Source organism: Haliaeetus albicilla, chromosome 9 (genome assembly GCF_947461875.1).
Source record: "Haliaeetus albicilla chromosome 9, bHalAlb1.1, whole genome shotgun sequence".
NCBI classification, from domain to species: Eukaryota; Metazoa; Chordata; class Aves; order Accipitriformes; family Accipitridae; genus Haliaeetus; species Haliaeetus albicilla.
In genome coordinates this window covers 28,933,578-28,958,110 of record NC_091491.1, presented here as the reverse complement: position 1 = coordinate 28,958,110, position 24,533 = coordinate 28,933,578, and the positions used below count along the sequence as shown (strand labels likewise).

General features: G+C 38.9%; 1 protein-coding gene across 8 annotated transcripts; it reads right to left on the bottom strand.

Annotated features, from left to right (window-relative positions):
• Positions 1–42: 42 nt before the first annotated feature.
• Positions 43–23,690, bottom strand: AGTR1 (angiotensin II receptor type 1). Of its 8 annotated transcripts, XM_069792285.1 has the most exons (5): positions 23,486–23,686; positions 20,993–21,147; positions 18,580–18,697; positions 3,284–3,433; positions 43–2,498 (listed from the first exon to the last, which is right to left on the bottom strand). In XM_069792285.1, exon 5 carries the CDS (start codon positions 2,443–2,445, stop codon positions 1,366–1,368), a length of 1,080 nt encoding a protein of 359 aa, XP_069648386.1. In that variant the 5' UTR covers positions 2,446–2,498; positions 3,284–3,433; positions 18,580–18,697; positions 20,993–21,147; positions 23,486–23,686; the 3' UTR covers positions 43–1,365. The 8 variants fall into 8 exon arrangements, 6 of the variants coding, with proteins under 6 accessions (XP_069648386.1, XP_069648384.1, XP_069648385.1 ...); XM_069792283.1 differs by lacking the exon at positions 20,993–21,147; XM_069792284.1 differs by lacking the exon at positions 3,284–3,433 and having other exon boundaries at positions 23,486–23,685.
• Positions 23,691–24,533: the final 843 nt, after the last annotated feature.

The window sequence follows — 24,533 nt, the reverse complement described above, 5'->3', positions numbered from 1 at the left end:
AATGACATATGAGGGTATCATTAGTTGAAACTTCCTAAATGACATATGAGGGTATCATTAGTTGAAACTTCCTACAGTGCTTAGCACCTTTCCCTCCTTGTTTGTATGGAGAGTTTGAGCCAGAGTTTTGTTCTGATTTATGTTTGTATAAATTTGAATTTGTTCCATACATATAAAACAAGGTTCTACAGGGAGCAAATACTCTAGGCTTAGTTTTGTATAAATGGAGATAAATTCTGGAAAAGCCAACAGTAAAGTTTGGTCTCAGATGTTTTGTGATGTTACTAAAAGCATTATTAGCTTAAACTGTAATATAAGCATTATCACGCTTTTACTTATCACAATGTGAGTTTATTAAATGTCCAGAAATTTGAAAAATTGAGTAGATTTGGTTAGTTGGGAATTTGTCTCATTGAGTGCACTGGCACAAAAAATGGCACAAAAATAGTTCGAAGTTTTCTGATCACCTCTGTCCCAGAATTCATGTTTTCAAATATAGACTATGGCATCAACTCCCTCCATAAGTAATGTTCTTCCAAGTCAGTGTGGCGTACCATGAGGAAAGGTTAAGTGAACCCTATTTTTCTGTGTGTGTGTATATATATGCTTACTTTTTTAAACTACTATAAAAATACCCAGTGGGATAGAAATGTCAGTTTATGAAGCAATGTTTGAAATCTATGAGTAGAAATATAAATCTAAAAATATATTTCTTCTATATTTAATAAATAAACCTGCATCTTATTGCATATATTATTATGAAAAAATGCCATTTAAAAAATGAAAAATAGTAGCATAAATCAGAATGAGACCAATTTCAAGGACCTTAAATTTCCATTCGAGTTTAAAATTGGGCCTCTATATATAGCATATATTTGAAAATATATTATAAATATGATATGACACTTATGTCATTAAAAAAAAAACCCAACAAAACAAGCAGTGTAGCTCCATCAACTCCTTGAACAAAATTTGGAATAGCTCATGTATGTGCAAAACAGGTCCTTCATAATTCATGTAATTTATACAAGCTTTTCCTTTAAAAATACCTCTGAACTTAAGGTAGTTTTCTCTACCCTTTGTTTGCAGTTCTGAGTAAATGGCGAGATGCTGACAGAAACTCTGACATGCCTGTCCACTGTTTATGTTGCTTTCAGTAAAGAAAAACAAAGTGAAGACCAAGCAGCCCTCTTCACAATGTAAAATAAAAGGCCACTGCTAAATCTTTACAGTATGATTTCTCTGTGGTGATCTAATGTTTCTGTAATGAGCAGTAAGCTGTCATGTTCAGGACTGCAGATGAATTTTGTCATTCTTGTTGCTTCGTTGACAAGGTTGTTCAAAAAAAGTATATTGCAAAACACATCACTCGGTGTCGAAAGACCCAGTAGTCTTTTTAGTGTGCAAGCGTATATTTTCCGGTGGCCGATATGAGAGAGAGCTCATTTTTGTTGTTAGGCTTGGATGTGCACTGACATTTGGTGGAATGTATTTTATTAGCTGAAGGAAGTACTTTTTAAAGTTTTTTCCAAAAAAAACATAAAAAAAAGGATTCAAACAGTTGTTAAAGTAAGCGATGCAAATGGTGAAGGGCATAGCCGTATCCACAATATCAGTGATTTTGCAGTCTGTTATAACATGTAATTGAATTAATACATCCAGAAAAGTGAACACTTGATGAGGAATCCAGGAAAAGAAGAAGAAAAATACTATTGCCACAATCATCTTAAAAATATCATCATTTCTAGTCTTATTTTTTTGAATTTGATATGCCTTCTTCAGGGTCTTCCAAATTAAGGTGTAGCTCGTTAATATGATCAGAAAAGGAATTAAAAAGCCCAGCAAATTTTTGGATAAACCTAACCCAACCCGGAGTGTTGTGTTATTGTTGTCATACCGAAAGCCGCAGACTGTCATGTTCAAGTTCTCAGCAAAGAATATATTACGGTGAATGATGACAGGCAAACTGGCCACACCAGCGAGAAGCCAGATGGCAATGCAAGTTATTCTGGCAACAAATATGGTACGTCGAATTCGGGACTTCACAGGGTGTACTATGGCCAGGTACCGGTCAATACTAAGGCATGTGAGGAGGAACACACTGGCGTACAGGTTGAAACTTATCCCCGCTGATGCTAACTTACATAAACAGTTGCCAAAAGGCCACTGGTACTCCATGGCTGTGTAAGCTGCCCAGAGTGGCAGAGTTATTAAAAAACACAAGTCAGCAAGTGCCAGGTTTAGAAGAAAGATGCTGGCTACTGTTTTTAATTTCATGTAGCAGTAAATGACAATAACGACCAGGCTGTTCCCAAATATGCCTATGATAAAGATGATGCTATAAACAGTTGGAACCATGACATAGATGTAACTGTGCCTTCCTGAAACAGGACAGTCAACGTGGATTCTTTTAATGGTTTCTTCAGTAGAGTAATTTGGAATCATCTTGATGTCTTCAGTTGTAACCTAGTTTCAGGGAGAAAATATGAAGTTTGCACCTAGGAGGGGAGAAGAGGAAGAAAATATTATTCATGACAGGGATTTAAATTTTTAAAAAGTTGTCAAGTTTTTGTGTATAACATGATGTATCCAATGTCTTTGAATTTTAAAATAAGCCATCTTCAAGTGTTTTCTCAATGATTTTCTATTTTAATATAGACTTCATTTGCAAAATAAAATAGAGGCAAGAATGTTAGGAGTTGGCCGAATGCTAAGATTCTTTTTAACATAAATGAAATCTGACAAACTTCTTCCAATAAACAAGGTTCCAATTTAAAATAAGACTGGTTAGTGAACATATGTTAAATATAATAATAGACTCAAAATAGCAGATAACTATAAATTCAGGAAAGTCTTTAGGTTATTTTCTTTCCATAAATAGGTGGTATATCAAATGAGCAAAGTTATTCACCTATCTCAAACTACACTTAAACACTCTGAATATTAGTTCATGCTGTAAACACAAGTGTAATGCATTAAGAAAATAAGTGAATTCAGATTAGGTACTCATTTTGATCTCTGATGTGAATCACCAGAATTTTTTTTTCTATACATTAAGCTTAAGTCTTTGAAGACACTCACACAATCTAGTGTTCTGTTGTACCATAAATAACTTAAATTTTCAGAAGTTACTTAGCTCCCCATCTGGCTTGGAACTATGGTATTTATCTGCTAATGAGAAAAAAAAATCTGTGAAAATCCAGACATGTGCTGATTTGTTGCACATTAATAACTGTAGAAAGAGTTTAAGAAGGGTGCAAGGGGGAAAGACAATTCATATTACTTTTCCAGTTACTGACAAAATTTATGTATCCAACAGTTGAAGTTGTAGTCTTAGCGTATGAAAAATATTTCTGGACCGTATTAAGCATATGGCAGTAGTATGAAATCTTCTTTACAGGGCACCTGTCTGGTTTGCCAGGGCTTGTGTGTTCTGCAGGAATGATTTTTATTAATGACTTCTGACTCCAGGAAGCATGTAATATGCTGTAAGTGACTCCGGTACTAAATCTTTTCCAGAGTCTACAAATAGACAGTCTTCCCTCAAAAATAGTGGATATTTAAAAAAAATAAAATAAAAAATTGATAGTTATTATTGCAGGGTAGTGTTTATTGCTGTCTGCAGGATCCTGACAGCTGTCAGCCAAACCTAACTTGTGCTGCCTCAAACATAGATTAAGTGAAATATACTGGCTTTAAAAAAAACAAAACGAACCCCCCAACATGTGTGTCCTTCCCCCCCTCCCCCAACCCTCAAACCAACCAACCAACAAACCCACCCCTTAAGATTGTAAAGTTACTTTTATATAGATAAATATACACACTCTAAGACCCTGGGCAGTACAGAAGCATTCAGAAAGAAAAGATGCCTGTCATGATAGAAATATGGGCTATGTTGTTATGGAGGTGGTTGCTCATTATTTGCATTGTTCAGCACTGACAAGTTAAGTGCAGAATGCTACTTGGTTAAGTGTTTGACAAGCTCTTGTTGGGAGACAAACTTTATTCCAAATGGATTGTCCTTTTAATAGTGAAGTGAGGCACAGATAGTCTCAGCAAAGCCCACACAGAAAGCTTGAAGCGGAGCCAGGAACTGAGCCCAGAATATGGGTTGCAGGCAGCATCTTGTGAGCAAGGTCACCCTTCGGCTCTCAATTTCTTAGCTTTTAAAAGACTCGATATTTCTCTGCCTTAGTTCTTGTTCTATTATATGTCTGCATTAATAAGTTGATCCATTTCCACAAAGCTATCAGGCTAATTTCAAGATTTAGGTTCTTGATAATTCTATGAAGTTTGGAATAGCTAGTTAAATGCAACTAATAAAGCCTTTGTCAAGATGTGCAATGTGACACCTCCCAGTCTCTCCAATTCATTCTGTGAATTGGTCTTGTTGCCTCAATTGGTACAGATACCTCAATGACATCAGCTATTTTTGCCATGTTTAAAAAGCTAGAAAGTCAAGCAAATACAGCTGACACAAAGAAACGTATGCCATTCTGATCACATGTGGCACTGTAACACATCCTGAGCAAAACTTCCTGGCTTTCAAACTGTGCTGAACCTAGAATATATGGTGTTTGGCTCTGTGGAAGGTCATGCTACTCACAGGACAGGGAGAACCACAATAAAAAGATTTCAGGATAAATCCTCTTATCTCATCCCTTGGTTGTGAAAGTGCCCAAGGAGATTTGACAATAACTGATAGGTTCTGCAACAACAGGGGCTGGCAATATTTGCCCTGTCCCAGCTACACGCTGGTGCTGCGTGTTCTATTCATTATCATAGCCTTTGCTCACTTATATACCCACTGAGCTTACAGCCCAGAACTTAGAAGTAAGAAACTGTAGTGAAGTCTCTACTAAGAAGACCACCACTGCAAATTAGACTTGCAGTAAAGTAGATCGGGGCCCAGTTAAGGCTGAGCAAGACCTTTCTTTGTAACTACATTAACCGATCGGTGGTACTATTTGGCAAGTGCATCATTCTCTGTGTGTACTAACTGGCAGAATCAAATTGTAGTCAAAACAAATGTAGCTGATTGACAGTGAATATTGCCCCTTCAATGGGATTGCTTCCATGCAGCGGTAGATGCCAAGGCACCTTTCTCACAGTCCCTTCATCCACCCCTTCAGTGTAGTGTGTTTTGTTGTTTAACTTCCCATTTCCCTTTTCTACCCACATGGTGGCCTGTACTTTTTCATGCCAGTAGTAGCTTTAGTTGATGTAATTAATAGCATATGTACTTTTAAGCAAGTGTAATAATGATTATACTACTTTTTCAGAAATGTGTTAAAATAAACAAAAAATAATGGAGTTGGGAAACTCATATCTTGTGCTCTAAGGTACTGAATTCCCTGAGATTATTCTGGAGTGCTTGGGAAGTAAAAACGGCAGAACAATTCCCATAAAGAATCAGGAATTTGGTCAAGAAAGAGTATGATACTTCAGTTTATCTGTCTAAGACTAACCCTTCTGGAATTAAAGGTTTTGGTATAACACTGAAGTCAGTGGAATTGTGCAAAGGATGTGTTTGGCACGGTATTGGTTTTAAATTATAGTAAGGAATTAAAATCAATACATAAACAAACCCATCATTGTTTTCAGTAAATGAAAACGAAGCAGAAAGACATAATGAGGTTGCTTTTGCATAAATAGATATGGACTGCCATATATATATTTGAAAACAGATTGAGTGATGCTGTGAGAATGAACCTTGTAAGACCGTTACATTTGAAGCACTGCAAATCCCAAGCTGAATTTTTAAATTTCCTGGAAATTTTAAAGTTTCAGAGATAGCCTCAGGTATCTGCTGCCTTGAGGACATCTGTAACTTTAGAGCATTAGGAAAAGCTTCAACACAGAAGAAGAAAGTAATTTGTTTTGGAAGGCGTGGGCCCATAGCAGTGCTGAGTGGCGAGACAGGGCAGCTGTGGTGGTGTGAACTCCTTACAGGCAATGCTTTCTTCCCTGTACCACTATCATTTTTGCTGTTATTCTCACTTGCCGCAGTTCACCTGCTTGTCGCAGGACCATGGTTATATACGTTTTCTGCAAAGCAGACACTTCTAGATGGGAAGTACTGCAGATTGTTTAAAAACATTACAGAAATAGATGGCTAGTACAGCTTTATGCTGCCAGAATTCACCAGAGCAGGTTAAACCACTGGCCAGTTAAATGCAAGTATTGAAATTGTGCACATTGATAATTCCATTTAAAGCATCTCAAATGACCTGAGTTAACGTAATGATAATTGGATCATTTTAAGGCTGATACACAAGGAGCTTTTTCTAAGAGGATTGAATTGATGTGACTGAATGGTGTGGCAACATCAATCTCAAAGCAAATTATCTGGCGAGCAGCAAACCCCTGTTGTATGTTACTGTCCTGTTTGACCTTTTATCTTTTTTAATTACAATGATTATAATAAGTCACTGATAATTAAATGCTTCAGACTACTCTACCAACTATTATTTACCACTCCATTCATTGCTTCTGTTGGGTGAACATCCATCCTAATTAAACTGCCTGTGAAAACAACAAGGAATGCTGAGCCCATGCAAGGTAAACAGCACTTTGCCTACTGAAAGATAAGATAGCCCTGACTGTGGCTTTCTGTGAGAACTTCATCAGCTATAAATAGGTAAGCAGGTGTCACAAGTCAGATTTTAAACGACAATGTGGTTTTGATATTTGCTTTGACAAAGACTAAATAAACTGACTGACCAACCCTGCCACAGTTTAGCCACCTCACCATTAGAAGATTTTTCTTCTTCTGATGGTAGGTGGATTATTTGCTTTTCTTACAAATGAGAAGATATTTCCATGTTGAAGAGGATGATGCATTCTATTTTTATATAAAATTATTGCATGGGGAGAACAGAGGCTGAAAAATGTTTGGAACAATATGTTCAATATATTAGTTATGTTTATTTCTTTCTGGTGGCATAAGCCTTTTTTCGTTTATCTTGAGAGTTTAGTCCCCTCCCTTTCCTAATTTCTTCTATCTTCTTTTTGTAATTGCTGAGAAACTAATGACACTTTCCACATGCTTTATTTCTCAGCTTTTTTTTTTTCCTATCCAGCAGAACAACCCCCTTTATCCTCATTGCCTTAATGAATATAATTTCTTCTACTTCATATGCCTACTTCAGCATCTTCTCTGCTTTCCTGGAGTTCCTGAACAGTACCACTCTGAAGCTATACGTTTACCTTTCTCCTAGCTCTTATTTCTGCTGCTCCTTCTATCATTCTGTATTTCCCACTCGTGGCTTTCCTAAGTATTTTTAGTCCAGAATCGATAGGTGAATTTTGGAAGGCGAGAGAAATGCAAACACTTGGGCAAATAAAGGCACGTAAATCAAACTATTGTGGCCTTGCAGTATGCATAGGCCTCCTGTTACCACTGCCACTATCTTCCACAGGGGTCAGCATCTGACTTCATGGTAAATAACAATAAATCAAAATATTACTGAAATAGAACTGCAATAGGCAGTACAGGACCGGACCACTGTCTGTACATCAGTTCATGAGCACCAAGAACAGAAAGCAAGCTTCAGAAGGTCTGTATTAGTAACTGTCAAGCTGGCTGTTGCTTTTGCAATGTTGGATCACGAGGTGGTCTGACGTGAGAGCAAACAGAATTTGCGGGATCTTGTACTGGCCTGTGCATTTTCATTTAATAGCTGTCCTCTTGGTCAGTCTTTCATGAAGCAACTGCCAGTCTGTTGAAATTGCTGTTAATTTTGTGGTGTTTGCTTTTTTTTTTTTAACTTTAAAGTATTTATCTTTTTAATTCTCTAACCTATATGTGGATTCTTTGTGCCCTCCCCTTGCAAGAGTTGAAGCCTGTCTGCTTCATTTGTGCCAGCTCTATATAGCTGGAAAATGCCTGTGATCTTTCTAGGATCTGGTTCTTCTATAATATCAAAACTCTAAATTGCTTATTACTTATTCTGTGCTAGCCAAGGACCAGTTATTGCTACTTTGTAAATGTGAACTGTTTATGTACTCTGACCTTCTCTGTAAGAACTTCTCCGTATTTATTTCCTCCAGCATACTTCAAGAGAGTCTGTCCTTCTGTATGATGGCTTCATAGTTTATTCTGAAAAGAATGAACATTTCTCTCCTGTTTGTTTTCATAGACTACACTCATTAATTTTCCCTTCACTTTTCAAGTATCTTTCAACTATACTCAGTTTCAGTCATAGAATTTATGTGAGAAAAGGACAGATGAAAGCACTTTTTCCTCTGGGAAAAATCAATGCTTGTGGAATGACTGAACAGTGGAATTGGGGTGTGTGTGATTCCGAATGATCAGAGGGGAGGAAAATGTAAAGGAAAAGGAAAGTAATACAGTAAAGCACAGGGATATTTAAATCGCTTTGAAGTTTAACTCATACAATACATATTTCGACCACTAGAGGTCTGTATTTGCTATTTTAAAATAAGAGAATTGCTTTACTATATTCAAGTGCCACCACTTTTCAAAATATCCCTTCTTCCAAGATTAAGATGCAAACACAAGGCAAAATACCTATCATTGAACTTCTGCATTTATGTTAAGTATACTGTACCAGAGTGAACTATAAGTTTATTTTAGTATCTACTAGCCTATATCTAACTTCCTTTAGTCTAGTACATTCCCAGTTTTGCTAACCTTCAGTCCAATTCTTGCACTTGTAAGTCATGGAACAAGATCCTGATATTTTATTTTTTCAAAGACATATGCAGCTTAAACTCTCTAAAGTTATTAAGCCAAATTAAGAATAATATTTTTAAAGGGAGACTAGAAGAATAGTTTACTTTAAAAATGCAGATGGAAAAATAGTGACACCTACTCATTAGTCTACAAGATTATTTTAAAACTAACTAGGCATGTTGTTGATCATACAACTATTTTTCCAAGTATCAGCCAGGGAGTACTCTTGGAAGTAATTCTAGGTTAACTTGACTCAAATGTGTATTTTCCTTTTTGGAGGAAGATATTTTTATTGTTGAAAATGCCACTTCAGAATTATTTTTAATCCCCCCCCCCCCCCCCCCCCCCCCTTTTTTTAAGTGATTTAAGGGATTTTGGAAATTGAAAGGCAATGTGAGCCTACACATTTTTTGTTATCCAGATAGTGATTTTTAGCCCTCAAGTGCTGTATGTATTTCATGAATTGTAAACAATTTCACAATTTGAAAACGTAAGCACCTTTAACAGCTGTTAGTGGCCCGCCCTTCTACTAATACACCTGGGTTTGTCATTACCCCTTTGGACAGTGTCAGTGCATGAGCTACTTTTTCAAATTCTTTATTTACCTAAATATTTCTCTAATGCTAGTAAGGGCAAACAGCTTTCAATCCAGATAGAGAAGAAAGGTTGTAAGTGTTATGGTGACGTGTATTTTATTGAAACTAGTAGAAGAGCAAAGTAGAACCAAAAAAATTGATGTTAACTCTATTGTCTTATGCCAGATAAGTAGAAATAATCAGTGTCTAGTCCTATATTTATGTCAAATAGGTTATACGGTGTCAGTATATCTCTATGCACTTAAGGAATGTTTGGGTACAAGCATATGATGTTTATATCTTGAAGCTGCTAAAAATAGAAGCATTTAGAGAGAACACAAGTGATATCTAGAGATAGAAAACTAGCAAACATTTGGCTAGATTTAAAATGCAGAATGAAGAAAACTAATCTTTCATATGCATGCTGAAGGACTCTGTGTTAGAAATGGATATGGCAAAAATTGGCATAAATGAAAGGCCACCTCTAAAACACTAATTTATGGGGCTGTGGAGTGATGAAAAAAATCTTCCAAATACTTTTTGGGGACATTAAATGCTTGATAATACTACAATGTAATATGTGACAAATTTTCTCCATGCTCTTTTTAACAGCCTACAGTGTAATAATGTCACAGTTGTAATTCTAGCAGTTGCAGCAGCAGTGAAAGTTTGGACTATTTTTTGCATATACTCTCATAGTACTTGCAAAGTCCAGAAACACTGGAAACATTTCTTCATGTTACTCAGTTCTTTGGACAAAGTTAACTCTACCAATTCCTTCCTCATGTATGGGTTTTTTTTCCCAGAAGTTGGGAAATCCTGATGTACATATTTCTATAAAATTTTACTCACAGATGTTAGTGCCAAGGAAAGATTGCTCAACTTCACTAGAGTTTCTCAACCTCACTAGAAATTTGTGGTTTAGTGAATGCTAATGAAGCAATGATTAAGGGGCTTTTTGTACAAAAGTTTGCTGACTGATCTAAAGAGCACTCATTATAGTTACTCAAAAGTCTTTCAGCTGAGAGTAAGCTTCAGTATTTTATTTCATAGGTTTCATTTTTTGGATCTTGTAGGTTTAGGTTTAAATGTTTTCTGGGAGCTTTTCCTTTATACACACATAATCTTGTGTTCTCTGCTGTTAAGAGGAGGAAAAACACTCTTGGGTTCAATACATGTAGAACTGGACTCCAAAACACTGAAGGATTAACCATTCTCAACATGCAGTGTGTTTATCCAATCTCTTGGGGAAGATCAGTGAGGTGGCAGTTTTAGAGATCACTGGTTCTGGCTTGACAGTGTACCCAATACTCCAGATATCTTAGATTTTTCTGCGTAATTTTCTGGTCTCTTCTTTCTTGTTTATCCATCAGAGCAATCTCTGTTTTCTTTCTCTGACCAAGGCTGCATGAATGTGTTGTAAACTCTCTGGTGTTTAATACATTTTAGGTATTGTATTTCCTTAAGAGATGTGAATATAAAATTATCCTCACGGCAGTTAACTTAAAACTGAAAAGATAATAAATTAAATAATGTAAAATATATTTCTAGCTTAATACTTCTAGTTCAGTACTTCTGAAACTAAACATTAAAACACTAAGCTTCAGAAAAGATCATGTCTGAGAGGTGAATCTCTGTGCGATATCCCCTTGTCCTAGACGCCTCAGTTGCTCTGTCTTGACAGGAATGAAGATCATCTTTTCCTTACCTAGGTTATTAAATGTATAGCTGAATTAGTTTTTAAATATGAAAAAATAATTGTTATAGCAGGAGGCAGTTGCTCTTCTTGTTTATACCACAGGGTAAAGAACTGCCTCTTTCTAAAAGAGGCTGAAGACGCTTAGATATATTAAGACTTTGAAATGAGGACATTAACTATGATCATCAATCCAGCATGGATTTTTGCACCTCTGTTCTAGACATTAGCTTTACCAAAAAGGATTGGTGTCCTCCTAGGAGATAAAAATGATCAATAGTCAGCAGGCTAACCTAAAGCTTATCAGGGACATGTCATCTCCTCATTGCTAACAATGTCATTCACTGCATATTAGTTGCCAGGAAAGGAGAAAAAAAAATAAAAAATCTATTTCAGACCAAGGGAAGACTAGAATTTCTAGGGGTTTCTGCACTGACATGAAAAGATTTTTGAAGGGCAACACAACGTAAGGTACTATTTTATTATGAATATACAGCTTACTGCACATTTGAAATTTCAGATTTGATGTCTGGTTATGTAGTATTTGGAAGTAGTATTTAGGGTATTTGGAAGTACCCGAAAGAGTCAATAGTTAACAAGAATTAAGCCATCAAGTCCCAGAACGAATAAAAGTGAGATTAGTTTGAGCTGTGAAAGGTTACATGCTGCACAGTTACTTTCTCTGAGTGATAGTAAATGAATGGATTAACACATTTCCTTTATTGCATCTGGAATTGCCTATATAAAATATAGTGTGCCCCATGTGATCATTTTTAATAAAAGACAGAAATCAAATTCAGGTTTGTTAAGTGCGAGTAAAATCATTTGATGAATTTTAAGTTTCTATTCTGATAGCTTAGTTCCATGGAATAAGAAGTTTTAAAGTATTCTTTTTTTATTACACAGCAGTGCACATCCTACACAAATGTAGCTTCTGGATACCTAACCACACACCTAAAATTTCTATTGGCATCATTATTTCCATATGGAATGAAGCATAAGCTTCTATTGTGAAATCCTCCAACATTAATTCTGGGCTTGATCCAGCTCTATATTTCAGCCTTGTACTAAAAAGGCTGTGTAGAGGCAAGAGAGAAAAAAAAAAAAGCTTACTGAAATAAAAAGTACTGCTGAAAGCCATTATCATGCCCTCTTCTAACAGAACAGAGATCAGATATGTGTGAGGTATCTTACCTCCTTTCAGATCATACATAAAATTGCAATTTGACTTACTGGATATTTCATATACCTAATAATCTGTCTTCAAGGTTATGCGGTCTTCACTGAAGCTTGTGGGTGCCTCCGTAAGTAACCAAAAATAGCAGTAACAACTGTTCTTCCTTCCCAGCTTGCAGGACAAATACTGTGTTCTATTACTGTGATTTCACACATGCTGAGCTTAGTAAGGGGTTACAAACACACTTTCCATGCTGTTTTGAGTATCATTGGTCTCTGGTCATTCTTATTTCTTGCTGGAGTGAATGTCTTTGTGCATCCAACACTGAAAGAGTTCTTAGTTTCACTGTCCAGATCTTCTCAGTATTAGTCAATGGTTTCACTGGTCCAGTAGAAGGTAGCTATTCACCTGGAGAGTGGCCTTTTGGGGGGAATAAAGGCTACTTCCACAAACTGCTTTGAATGCAAGATAGAGCCTTTCTCTTCTACTGCTGCTCAAAGACGAGACAATGTTCTGAGCAGCACAGAGATACATCTATGCAATTAGCTTGTTGCTTTGCTGGTTTTTAACAATATCTGAATTTATAAAGACAATAGTTTCAGCTCTAGATCAACTTGGAGGTCCCAATTGTGCCAAGAATTGCTGAGGCCAGAACTGGCTCCAACAGGAAGAAAACGTACTTGCACATAAAGAACCTTTGTAGAACGGAGGATTCTTAGTTTTTCATGACCATTTTGAAATTAAAAACTACTGAAAAGATGTCAATAAGATTATCAAACTGAGATCATTTCCAGTGCTCAAGGGAAGGCAAGTTTTCTGCATTTCTTTTCTTATTGGCATGATGTCATTCTTTGATTAAACCAGCTGACTTGTCTGTATTTCAGCCACTTGCTCTTTCTCTAGTTTCACTGAGGCATCAAGAAATTTGCCTTGTAGTAATGCTGGGGGGCTAGTCTTTTGATGGAACATTGTTCCCACTGTGAGCTTTTTATCTTTACAACTTCTTGAAAACAGGAAAGCGTGGAGTCTACAAATATCAAAGATTCCATAGCAGAAATGATGCATTTCAGTTATCTAAAATACCTGAAAGGATGATGCTTTAAAGTGCTGCTGCAAAAGGCACTGACTGTTTTAAGAAGTTTTTGCTTAGAAAAGCACATAGTTACCACATGCTTTTACCAGGTAGATTTTACAAAGCTCCTGAAACTTGGCCAAACTTTGGGAAACCTACCCCCCACTGGAGGGGATGATGCAACTCCTACTGAGGTCACTACAGATAAGGTCAGGCAAATGCTGGAAATCTCACATGTAGATTGTTGCTCTTTTGGTGTTTTGTGAATAGTGATTTTCAAAGAAGCATGATTTTAAGGGCATGGGCAATGTGGAAGGTGCGGACAGAAACATTTTGGATGGGTAAAGGAAAGAAGGCTGGGCTTTGCTAAGGAACCCAAACACAAAGGTTTTAATGAATCAAATGTGGTGAATGAATCAGTGTTGGTAGGAAAGGAAGAGTTAACCCCTCTTTTGTTAAAACACATGAACATTCACATCACATGGAAGTTATTTTTATATAGCAGAAAGGAGAGGCTAGTGACCTCAGGAGTGCTACATAAATCTTTCTTTTGGGAGTCAAATTAAATGTCTATCTCTTTAGAGGTTATTATTTGCATTCTGGGATTTATCATTTGATGGTCACAGTTATGGTGTAAGTAATGTTTTGGGACCCTGAGAGTAACAGCTACTCATGTAGACTATGGCTTGTAGAACTGAGCCCCAAAATGTTAGTGTCTCATGGGGATTCCTTGCTCACAAACTGTTACTCTGTTACTGACCCCAGGACATGAGAGGGCACGTGTATGTATTGGCTCTTCCCCACAGTTTTTGCAGCATATAAATCTCTAACATGCTGTATTTTAATTTGAAGCCTAAAATATTAGAAATATGCATCACTTAACATGGCTGTTGGCCAGAGCAATTTCTGCAACAGATTCTTCTTCTACAGGGATTTGGTGCTACTCCCACAGGCAGCTGTGAGAAGCAACAGGTACACAGTTCACTTTTTTTCTAGACTCCCCTGCCTCCCATGATGAAGACTCTCCACACTCTCAGCTTTATTAACTGAGATGAGTCAATGACAAAGGTAAATGGTTATGTCTTTTTGTTTATTATGGGTAGCTGTGCTGCAGTATAATGTGTGTGAAATGAAACATATTGTGTCGTGAAACCTGGGCCTCTTCTGCTTTTTTGGTCTAGGGAATAAAAAAATGTGGCAAAGGATAACACGTCTCAAATTCCGTTAAGAATGTTAAAATAACAAAATGACATATGGCATTAAAGGATGGAAAATAAGTACAATAATAGGGAGGCAGGAAAAAAAAAGAATTAAAAAAATCAGGATAGCCAGATAAGGACTGGCTATAAAAAGGGTATTACAATTTACTCTGTGAAAGTCCAGATACTGAGTGAGGTCAGTAAAGTATATGCTTACCAGCTTCTGGATAAAAACAGGTAAAATTTACATAAGTTTAAACTCTTGGTTATATTAGTGGTTGTTGATAATTTAGCACAAAATGGCATTTTAGGCATCTAAATTAGAAATTATAATGTTCTGAAATGGTTAATGCATGACTGACATGCCCACAGCAATATGCAATCACTGTCAGAATCTTCTGTCTCTGGCAGAGATCACAACAGAAAATGGAATGGAAAGGCCAAAGCTGCAATTGTTTCACCATGAACCGAATCATCTACTTCTGGGAGAAAAGGATTTTTCTGAATCTAGGTGCAAGTGCTTTGGCCTTTTTCTGTTTCACAGCTTTACTGTGAAAGATGCAACTCAATCAGTGGTGTTATTAGTATAAAACTACTGAAAGTGATGTTTTAATTAGGTTTCTGTTGCCTCCTCTAGGGAAAGATGTTTGTAGGAAGAAAGGTAGGGGGACACAGCTAATAACTTTGTAGACAAAGATGGGCAGTGATTGGACTTCTTAGTGGTACTTCAAGTTAGTCCAAATAGAGGCTTCCTTGCTTTGTCCTGGTAGTTTAGTTTATTCAGAGGCCACAGTGTCATTTGCCTACTCTCCTGCAGTCATATTACTCTTCCTCTGCTAAGCCAGAAGATGCAGAGGCAAAAATGAACAGTATGTATGCAGCTTAAGCTCCTGAACAACCTTCCTTAGTTAAAAGTGAGATAATAACATGATGAACAATGAACTCTGCAAGATAACATAACTTCTGCTTTTCTGGTACAAAGAACTGCCTTTCTGTACTTTCTTGTAAAACAGTAAGAAAGGTGCTACAAGAGAGCTTATGTACATAGATTTGCTCCAAGATGTGCAGCAAATCAGCAACATTTTGACATGTATTGAAACATTCTGATGTGTGTGAGGCCTCACCTATAAACTAATTCTTGAAAGGACATTTTCCTGCCATTAAGCTAAATCACCAGGGTGGAGCCATGATGCACCTAAGAGCTCTACAGGCCTTTTCTTTTTACATCGCCCCCCCCGCAAAAAGAGATGGCAAGTGTAAATTAATAAATAAGTTTTAGAAATGCATTGTGCAGAGCAATATAGTTATCTTCATCTGCAACAATGGCTAATCTGTCAGAGAGTGGGAGAGAAAAGAAACACTTAAAATTCTCTGCTTCTACTCCAGAAATGGAGAGACCTTAGTCAAACAGATGTGTTCCACTTTTTAATCTAATGGAAATTAGACAAGTTGGCAGAGAGTAGTTCGAGAGTAGTTCATGTTGCACATTGTTATCTAAAAAGACTTTCCCTCTCTAAAAACCTGTAACAAATCATATCCCTGTTTCTTACCTATCACCAATGTGGTTAAGGTGCCTGATAAAAGCTTTTGCTTTGAGTAATGAAAACATTAACTGAAAAAGAAGCACACGTGCAGATGCAGCTTGTCTATGTAGACAGAGACATACCAGTATCACTAAAGTATCTGTTATGTTAACTAAACCAGCTAATGTGGAAGTTGTACCACTACATTTCCAATACTGTGGCTAGTGATTTCCACATAACTTCCTGCTAGTCAAAGTGTTATGGCTCTGGGGAAAACAAACCTCACATTGAACACTTTTCGTTTTGACTTCATGCTGAAAAATAGTGTTTGTCTTACTGGAGAAGCAAAACCAAATGTATTGTGGATTCCTGTGCAAGAAAATGGATGTTAGATTTCAACACCTTTGTTCAGAGGAAGCTTTGTCTTCCATGTGTCATAATTCAGCAATACATAATAGGATTTGGTTCACTGTGTCTGATTGAGACACTTGATTACTTTTATATAATTAATTTAGATATCCTTACAGTGGGAAAATATCACACAATGGCAATACGCCTCAGAAAAGACTTTTCTTCCTTAAATGAGAATGTTAGGAACAGCCTGGAGGGAAAAGTTAAAAGATTAAAAGCAAAAGATCAGCATGGAGGCTTCTTAATGAATACCTCATTAGGGTCAGAAAAGGGGAACCAAAGGCAGAAAGGAAAGAAAACAGTATGAGTAACTGGTAAAGCACAAGAGTTTATTCAGACAAAAAAAATCTTTTAAAATGCTAATGCAGCTAAGCCCAAAAGAAGTTAGTATCATTGTAACTGTTAGTAAGTATAACACGGAAAACAGAGGCCCAATTGTGCTTTTACTTGCACAACACTCCTGTTAAGGGCAGATCATTATGAGGACTAGGAGAAAATTTGAGTAGCCAAATATAAAGACAAGCAATGTATTTGTGGTTTTTGTACAAGTCAGTTGGACTAGTGAGGTGCTACAGGGTTAATCAAAGAGAATAAAAGGTCAAATACAGACACCTTAATCCATGTCAGTGTGAAAGGTATTATCACCCATGGAAAAAACAAGATACAGTCATCCTTAGTGCTTTGTCTGGAAGGCAGCACACTTAATAGAATGATAGCAAAAGAGATGTTCTGCCAGATTTGTACAGCTTGTTTCCTGTTTTTTTCAAAGTGAAATTTATTGCTTTATTTTGAAAATAAAATTCATTAGTGAACTCTCTTTACTGTCCTGGCTCTGAGATGTTCCTCGTCAGTACTGAGGACCAGCAACAGAGGTAGCAAAACAGACAGCTGTTACAGCCAGAGTGCGAGCTAAGCTATGATGCTGTGAATCAGTGCATCCTCAGCAAGTACAGTCTTGCTTCTTAAGCAAACATAACTGCACAGATGCCCAGAAAGGGTAGTGCTGTGCCCTCCAAAAGGCGCTACATGAGCTTTACTTTAGTGCTAGGAAAATTACCAACTGAGCTGAGCAAATGCTTGGATGTGTGGCTGTCCTGTATTGACATGACTTCTTTTTGATGGTATGTTTAAGAACATGGAACAGCATCATAAAATGTATTTCAAGGCAAAATATTTTTGAATGCTTTTCCTTCGAAGTGTTTTTTAGGAAGTACATGGGTAAGGAAATACCTTTTACCTGAAATAAAGACTGATTTGAGAAAAAAGAAAAACTGTAATTGTGTTATAATGGTAAGCTGCTAATAACAAAGCCAAGAGGAAAGCAATAAAGACAAATCTAACAGCAGAGCTAGAGTCCCACTTTGAAAACATGTTGATTCCTGCCCCTGCTTTCCATTTCTGATTGTTGTACATTAAAGAACCTGAGGAGGAAGGAAATCCTGAGCAACTTGAGTGGTAGCAGACTAGCTCTTCAGCTCAATGTACCTCATGGGGGGGGGGGTGTGGGAAGGAAAATTGTATAAATTTTTAGGCTTGGGTAACAAGAATGAGGGGAGAAAGGAGAAAAGATGAAAACGAATACGAGTTTATAAAAAAAGATGAAAAGGCAACATACATCCTATAAACTTGGACTGGGAGGGACGTGCATGGTTCCTCAATAAACAAGTTCAGGCTACATCTTTGTACACTGTGTGCTGCCTGCTTCAAGCAAAGGGTCTGGCCAGGCTGTGCTGATGCTAAAGCAAGGTAAAATGGAGGGTAACTGCCAACAGTTTTTAGGGAAGTCAACTAGTGCATTTCTCTCCCTTGCTAAGTCCCCCAACATAAAAGTGCAGCTGTTTAGTGGTTTTCTGGAATATTTTACTATTTGCATGGGTCCCTCTGAACTAGAAATGGTGAGGCACAGTACTCTCATTCAGTGTATCCCTCCCAATTTTCAGAAAACTGAGGGGACTCAGGAATGCTGTTTTATTTTCTACTTCTGCTCCTATACTTCATCTACTGATTATTAGACTCTACTAGCCAATGTTCTATCAGTAACTGACAAACTTGTATGAACTAGAAGTAAAGAAAGGATAGGTGAATTAGCTGAAATCAGGCGTTTGGTTAAATCATTCTTTGTTCTGGCCGGAAATCTAATTACAGCTTTCACCTCAAACAGTGAAATACTGTCTAAATATTGACCTTGCCCAAATTCAGTACCAGTTTCTTTAGATATTGCCAGTTACCTTCTGCTGTAGCCTGCTTTTTGTCTTGTCTTCAATCATGCCACTCACTGATGCATTGCCAATCTGATCTCACTTTCCTGCTGTGAGGTTGTCTTCAGTTATTACCCATTTTCTGTGCCTACAAGAGAAATGCTACTCAACTACAATAAAAGGAGGTAAACACCACAAATAGTAACCAAGCATTCTCACTAGCGTTGTTATACAGCAGATACCTGGACAGTTTTGCTATCAAACAAAAACCAAATGGAATGAAAATTGTGAAAGACACCTGACAGCCCAAAATCTGTAGTTCTTTCAGATGATGGTGCAACAGAGAATACTAACAGCATGCCATTTGGAGCATGATATTTTCCTACACTTAGTTGCAATTTACTTTGAAAGCTCAAAGTAATTTTAGTATAATCCATCATTTATCTGAAGATAAGGCCATAAATGATTAGACCAGCCATTCTATTTCATATGTGCTTTGTCTCAAACAATCCCAGCTGTAACTCTTTTCACTTGTTTGTTACAGCTGAGGTAAAAAAATTAAGTATCATAACTCCCCTTGTTTGTCAGATTTGTTAAATTCCCTAAAATGCTAAAAAATGACACAGATTATTCTAGGGTACACTTTTTTCTTTTTTCTTTTTTTTTTTTTGCAAAGGGTAAGTTTTAGAAGATTGTATAGAACATGGTATGAGTGCTCTGAGTACAATGACTGTCTATAGCTGAAAGTGGTCTTAAGAGACAAATTTGTTGATGGAAAGGGAACTAAAAGAAAAATTGTAGTTAGCAAAAGCTTACTGGCTTGCTTTTCATTGCAGGGTTTTTAGGACCAGAAGGAGGAGACAGAAAATGATACTGTGATTACTAACCTTCTGTGCAATAGTGGCTGTATGTAAGAACTAAACAGCTCTGCTGGAGCCTTTCTGATCTTCAGGCTCCAGTGTTTGCACCTCATGCATGAGGTTTACACACCTTTAAGCTCTAAGAGTAAATTATGTTGCTGCCTACTCACACTCTCCAATGTATTTGAACTTGCCTTGTGTATATATGCCAAAATTTTAACTGTGCATAAAATTTTAATTCCAGATAAGTAGCTGAGGTTCAATTCTCACCAATAGCAACCTGTTTATTCCTGTTAGCACCGTGGAAACTAATCAATCCTACAACAGCAAAAAGAACAAAACAAGTCTTCCCTCCACTTTCCCCTCCCTTCATCAGTGATCCACATTTTCCATTTTGTTTTCAGAATTCCACAAGATCTCTAAAAATGTCTCTTTGTGACACTCTGCAATTTTATCTTTCCTAGGTTCTCAAACCTGATCCTAACAATGCAGAGGCTGACTTCTTAAAAATACCATAGTCTCCCTTAGGATGAACTGTAAAAAAATCAGAACTGCTATCCAAGAATACTGCAAAATTGTTAATCAGTGTTTGAGACGAACACATGGTAGAAGACAACATCTGTGTCACTGTACTTCCGCTGGAATTGTTGCACAACTGAGAGCACGAGGCACAAACATTAGCAGTAAGCTAGAAAAGCCTTGAAAACTGAAACAAGATTACCCAAAGGCTAGAGATTTAGCTAAACATGCAACAGAGCCTACAATACAGGTAAAGTGCTGTGGGCCGGTAGTGGCCAGGCTATACCCTGACCCAGTCCTCCCAGCTGTAAATCTTGCCATGCTTGCAACTCTGATTCTGAGATTATACTTCTCTTTCTGGAGGGAGATGATGGTTGCTGGGTTGCCAGCATTACTGTCAGAAATAGGCGAGGGGTTTATTTTGCTTTGCCGTCCAACTCCCTTTCCCCAGCTTAGCCATTTGGCCACTTTCTTTGGCACATCTAATATACTGCCCAAGCAGATCTATTCATATGCTGATGAATCTTGATAACCCATTTCCCCAACTCAGCTTTAGGTATAACATATCCAAATTAAATTTTAGTCTATTTCTCCTCTTATTGAGGTGTCTCCTTGAAGATAACCACTAAATTCAGCTAAAAAAAGCACAAGATTAACTATGTAATGTGAGTCAGACATAGTATTTGATTAAAATAATGCATAACTACCCATGTTCTCTATCCAAGCCAAGACAGAATGTGACCTTTTATGAACTCACCAAGGCAAAAAAGTCAACTTGAAGTGTGGGGAACGCAGATACATGCCAACCACTCAGAAACAACTGAATGCTGCTCACAGTGAGACATTTGGGCAGTAACAGCCACAGGACAGATTATGAATGCTCCTGGTGATGCTATTAGCTTCTGGACCTCAAGAAGGTCCAGAGAAAAAGGAAAGGTAGTGAGCAAATGAGAGTAATTTGTGACTGCTTAAACCATTTTCAACTAATATTATGCTTTTGCATAAACAAGTGTTTAACTAGGACAGTGTAATGAGAGTTTGTAGTTTATGTAACTTTAAGTTACCTTATTAATTACTGGAGTTGTAGTAAGCTCCAGTAGCACTGGAGCACCGTAGGCAGTGCCAGAGATAAATGTATTCCTTTAACAAACATGGAGGATAAAATTACCACAGTGCAGAAAACTTAGGAGTGTAGGAAAATGCAGTGAGTGTCCATTATCTGAAATAAAATTTTTAATGGGAATTAACTCTGACCATACATCTCCATGTCTGCAAACACAGTCCATACGTTTCAACAGAATTATTCTAGAAAGTGTAAATAAATCACCAAGTTTACGTTCTGCCTCTTCCTCTGTTTTTATAGTACTACAAATAGCAAAAAGAAATGAGATACATTTTCAGATATTTAATACAATTAAAGATAGTATTATTCAGTGGGTAACACAAATACAAATCATGCATCTTCTTGTTCTAAGCGGACTGTAAAAAGCAGGTTGTGGAGTTGTGACATTTTAATCTGGAAGGCAGCACTCCCCTTGCTTCTGCAGTGCTATGGATACTGGCATTTCAGGCTGGTATTTACTGCCTTGTAAACCTGTAACTTCTAGTTGCAGTTTGCACATGCTGTCCAACCCAAGCAAAGGTACTGTTTCCAAGCAGGAAGGCAGGACACTTCACACCAGCGGAAATGGGCGCACTTCTGCTCTCCTCCAGTGTGAGAATTAACTCTGTTTCCATCTACTACCTTGACAAAAGTAAGGCAGAATGAAACCAACTATATTCAAATTTAATGATAAATGTGACTTCTCTTAATCATACAGGACCACTTTGCTTTCTCAGTTTAGCCACATAAATGCGGAAGCACTCCATAGTTGTACTGATTTTGCTACGTAGTTTAAGTTGTAGAGAGGAAAAGTGTACAAAAATACCATGTTCCTGCTGGAAAGGCATACAGTTAAAATTCTTAATAGATGAGTGAAAGCTTAATTTGTAGGCACTTCATCGTATTTTTGAAAGATGCTGTAATATAAAAGATTATAGTGGCAACAAGCAAAATGGACTGCCATAGTCAGGGGTGTGAAACATTTGTCTGACACTATAACACAGCTGAAAGAGCCTTTCTACATCACCATGGTAATTACCTGCTTCAGGCCATACTCAATCCTCCTATTCCGGCAAAAATCTAATCATGTTAGTGGTGTGGACTCATGCAAGTGGAAAGAGATGTGCCCTCCTAAACAAAAATCTCTCTTTACCCTCATCCCTTTTTGGGGCTTGTGAATTCACTGAGCCCATCTACTAGCCTGTCCCATGCTATGCAATGCAATCGAAACAAGTATTGCTACTTATGGAAGTGATGGAAATTTACAGTGAACTGTAGCATGCTCTTGACAGAATCCTGCTGTTGCTTATTGCCATACATCTCATTAATTTTAGTGGGTTTGCAGAAACATAGAAATGGGCATAACCGAATCCTGCAAATTTACTGCTTGTACATCCTGTGATCCGATTGACTTAGTTACTGATATGGCATTCGACTTTCTTGGAAGAATATAGGGCTTGTGTGCCCATAAATAACTGATAACATTTTAAATCTTGTAATGTATGAAGAGAGGGAGGACAGTAAATATGTTACAGGATTTCACCTGAAGATTTTGAAGAACTCTAGTCCAGTTTCATTTTTAAGAGTCTAAGCTAAGTTTAGCTGGCTGGCTGATGCTGGGGGGGCGGGAGGGACACACACGGACATTTTAAGTTTTACTAACTAAAATTTAATCTCTGGTTACAGACTACTTCTTTTTTTTTTTCTGTAGAAAAGGGGTAAGTCTGGTTTTGGAGAGAGTATGCTACACAATTTTGATTGGCAATACTAGTTGCTAACTAGTGAAGTTGTATTGCCTGATAGACTGAAAAACAGAAGCGTCCGCACAAGTCCCCAAAATCATCAGCATTGCCTTTAGTGATTTTTGATTCATTTATATCATGAGCTTAGCACAGTAATAAAACTTCCAAGTGCTCATCTGATCTTGACCAGAGAAAAGAAGGCTGTCCCTCGGAGGCTGTTGGGAAGAGCCGTGACGGCGTGGCGTTACTGCTCCGAGTGCTGTGCCTTCTGTCAAAGGGTGCCTTTGCTTTATCTTCAAACTGTTGACAAGACACGAGAGCTCACGCACATGGCACGGCTGTGAGTCTGTGGGACATCTAGCCCTCTCCAAAATAATTATGTGGTACGGGCTTAGCGAGCGAGCCTCGAAGGGCAAGCCGGGGCAACGGGGCTTACGTGCCCGTCTTTTGTCCGGAACCGAGACTTCCTCTGCCAACTTCACCTAAACAAAGTATAAATTCAGCGGGAGGCCGTATCAGAAACCACGAACGCTCTCCTTCTCCCGGGGCCGGGCAGCGCGTTCCCGCTGAGGGGTAGGCGAGCAGCGGCGCGACGGCTTGCGGCCGCCCGGGCTCCAGCGGCAGAGCCCGCGGCGGGCGGGCGCCCGCGGAAGCCGCCCCCCGCGGAAGCCGCCCCCCGCGGAAGCCGGGGCCGCCGGAGGGACGCGCCTTACCTGGCTCCGCGGAGGCCGGGGCGAGGGGCGGCCGCAGCCCGGCAGGGGCGGGCGGCTCAGCCCCGACGGCGCTCGCACTGCACCGCACCGCACCGCACCGCACCACGCTCGGCTGGGCTGGGCTGGGCCGGGCCGGGCCGGGCCGGGCCGTGCGCGCTCTCCCTTCCCGGCCGCGCCGCTCCTCCCGCTCCGCTGCGCGGCCCCTCGATTTATAGCGAGGGGCGTTGCAGCACAGCCCAGCTCAGCTCGCCCGCTGCCTCTCCCCACCCATCTCCCGGACAGACCCCTCTGACCCGTCTCCCTCCCACTTCCCCACCCTTTCCTACAATCCCCCCTCCCTCCCCGTCCGCTGGCACGCCCGCAGCCGGAGTCCCCCCCCCCCCGCCCGCTGCGGGTGCGGTAGGCGGCCGGTGCGCATCGCTCCGCCGGCAGCGCGGGGGTGGCCAAGGCGGGGGGACGGGCCGGACGGGCGTCTGGCGGCGCTGAGCACCGCGGCGCACAGCCAGCGCCCAGGGAGCGGTGGTTACTTCGGAGGAGGGCGCAGGCTGCGTGGGGAGTGCGAGGGATGGGCGTGGGACGCCCGCTCCTTCCTTTTGCCTTCGACTTTCTGCAGGAGGGGTTGCAAGTAGCGTACAACCGTTTCCAGTTCCTCTAGGGATCCCCCGGGCCGCCTGTGAGCGCAACTGAAATGTTCACTAGTGAAGTTGCAGTGTATGTAAAGTTGCCATAATAAACCTGTCAAACTTTGTTCTCTGGGAGTAGAGAGGACAAGGAAACAGGTATGTTAAATCCCCTTGGAATACATGTCCCAAGAGGTATATGCTCTTCGTGTCGCTGCTGGCTGACCTAAAATAAAAGGACTTTGTGTATGAGGGATTTTGGTTGGTTGGTTGTTCTCTCTTCTCTTGATGTGGTAAACAGGACAGGGAGCAATTTTTCAGGCAGGATTTCTAGGATTGTCATGCTCATCAAGAACAGGATTTCAGAAGTTCTGTTTTATTTTCTGGTCATCTGACCGTAGTTATGGATAGAGCTGATGCTTCCAATG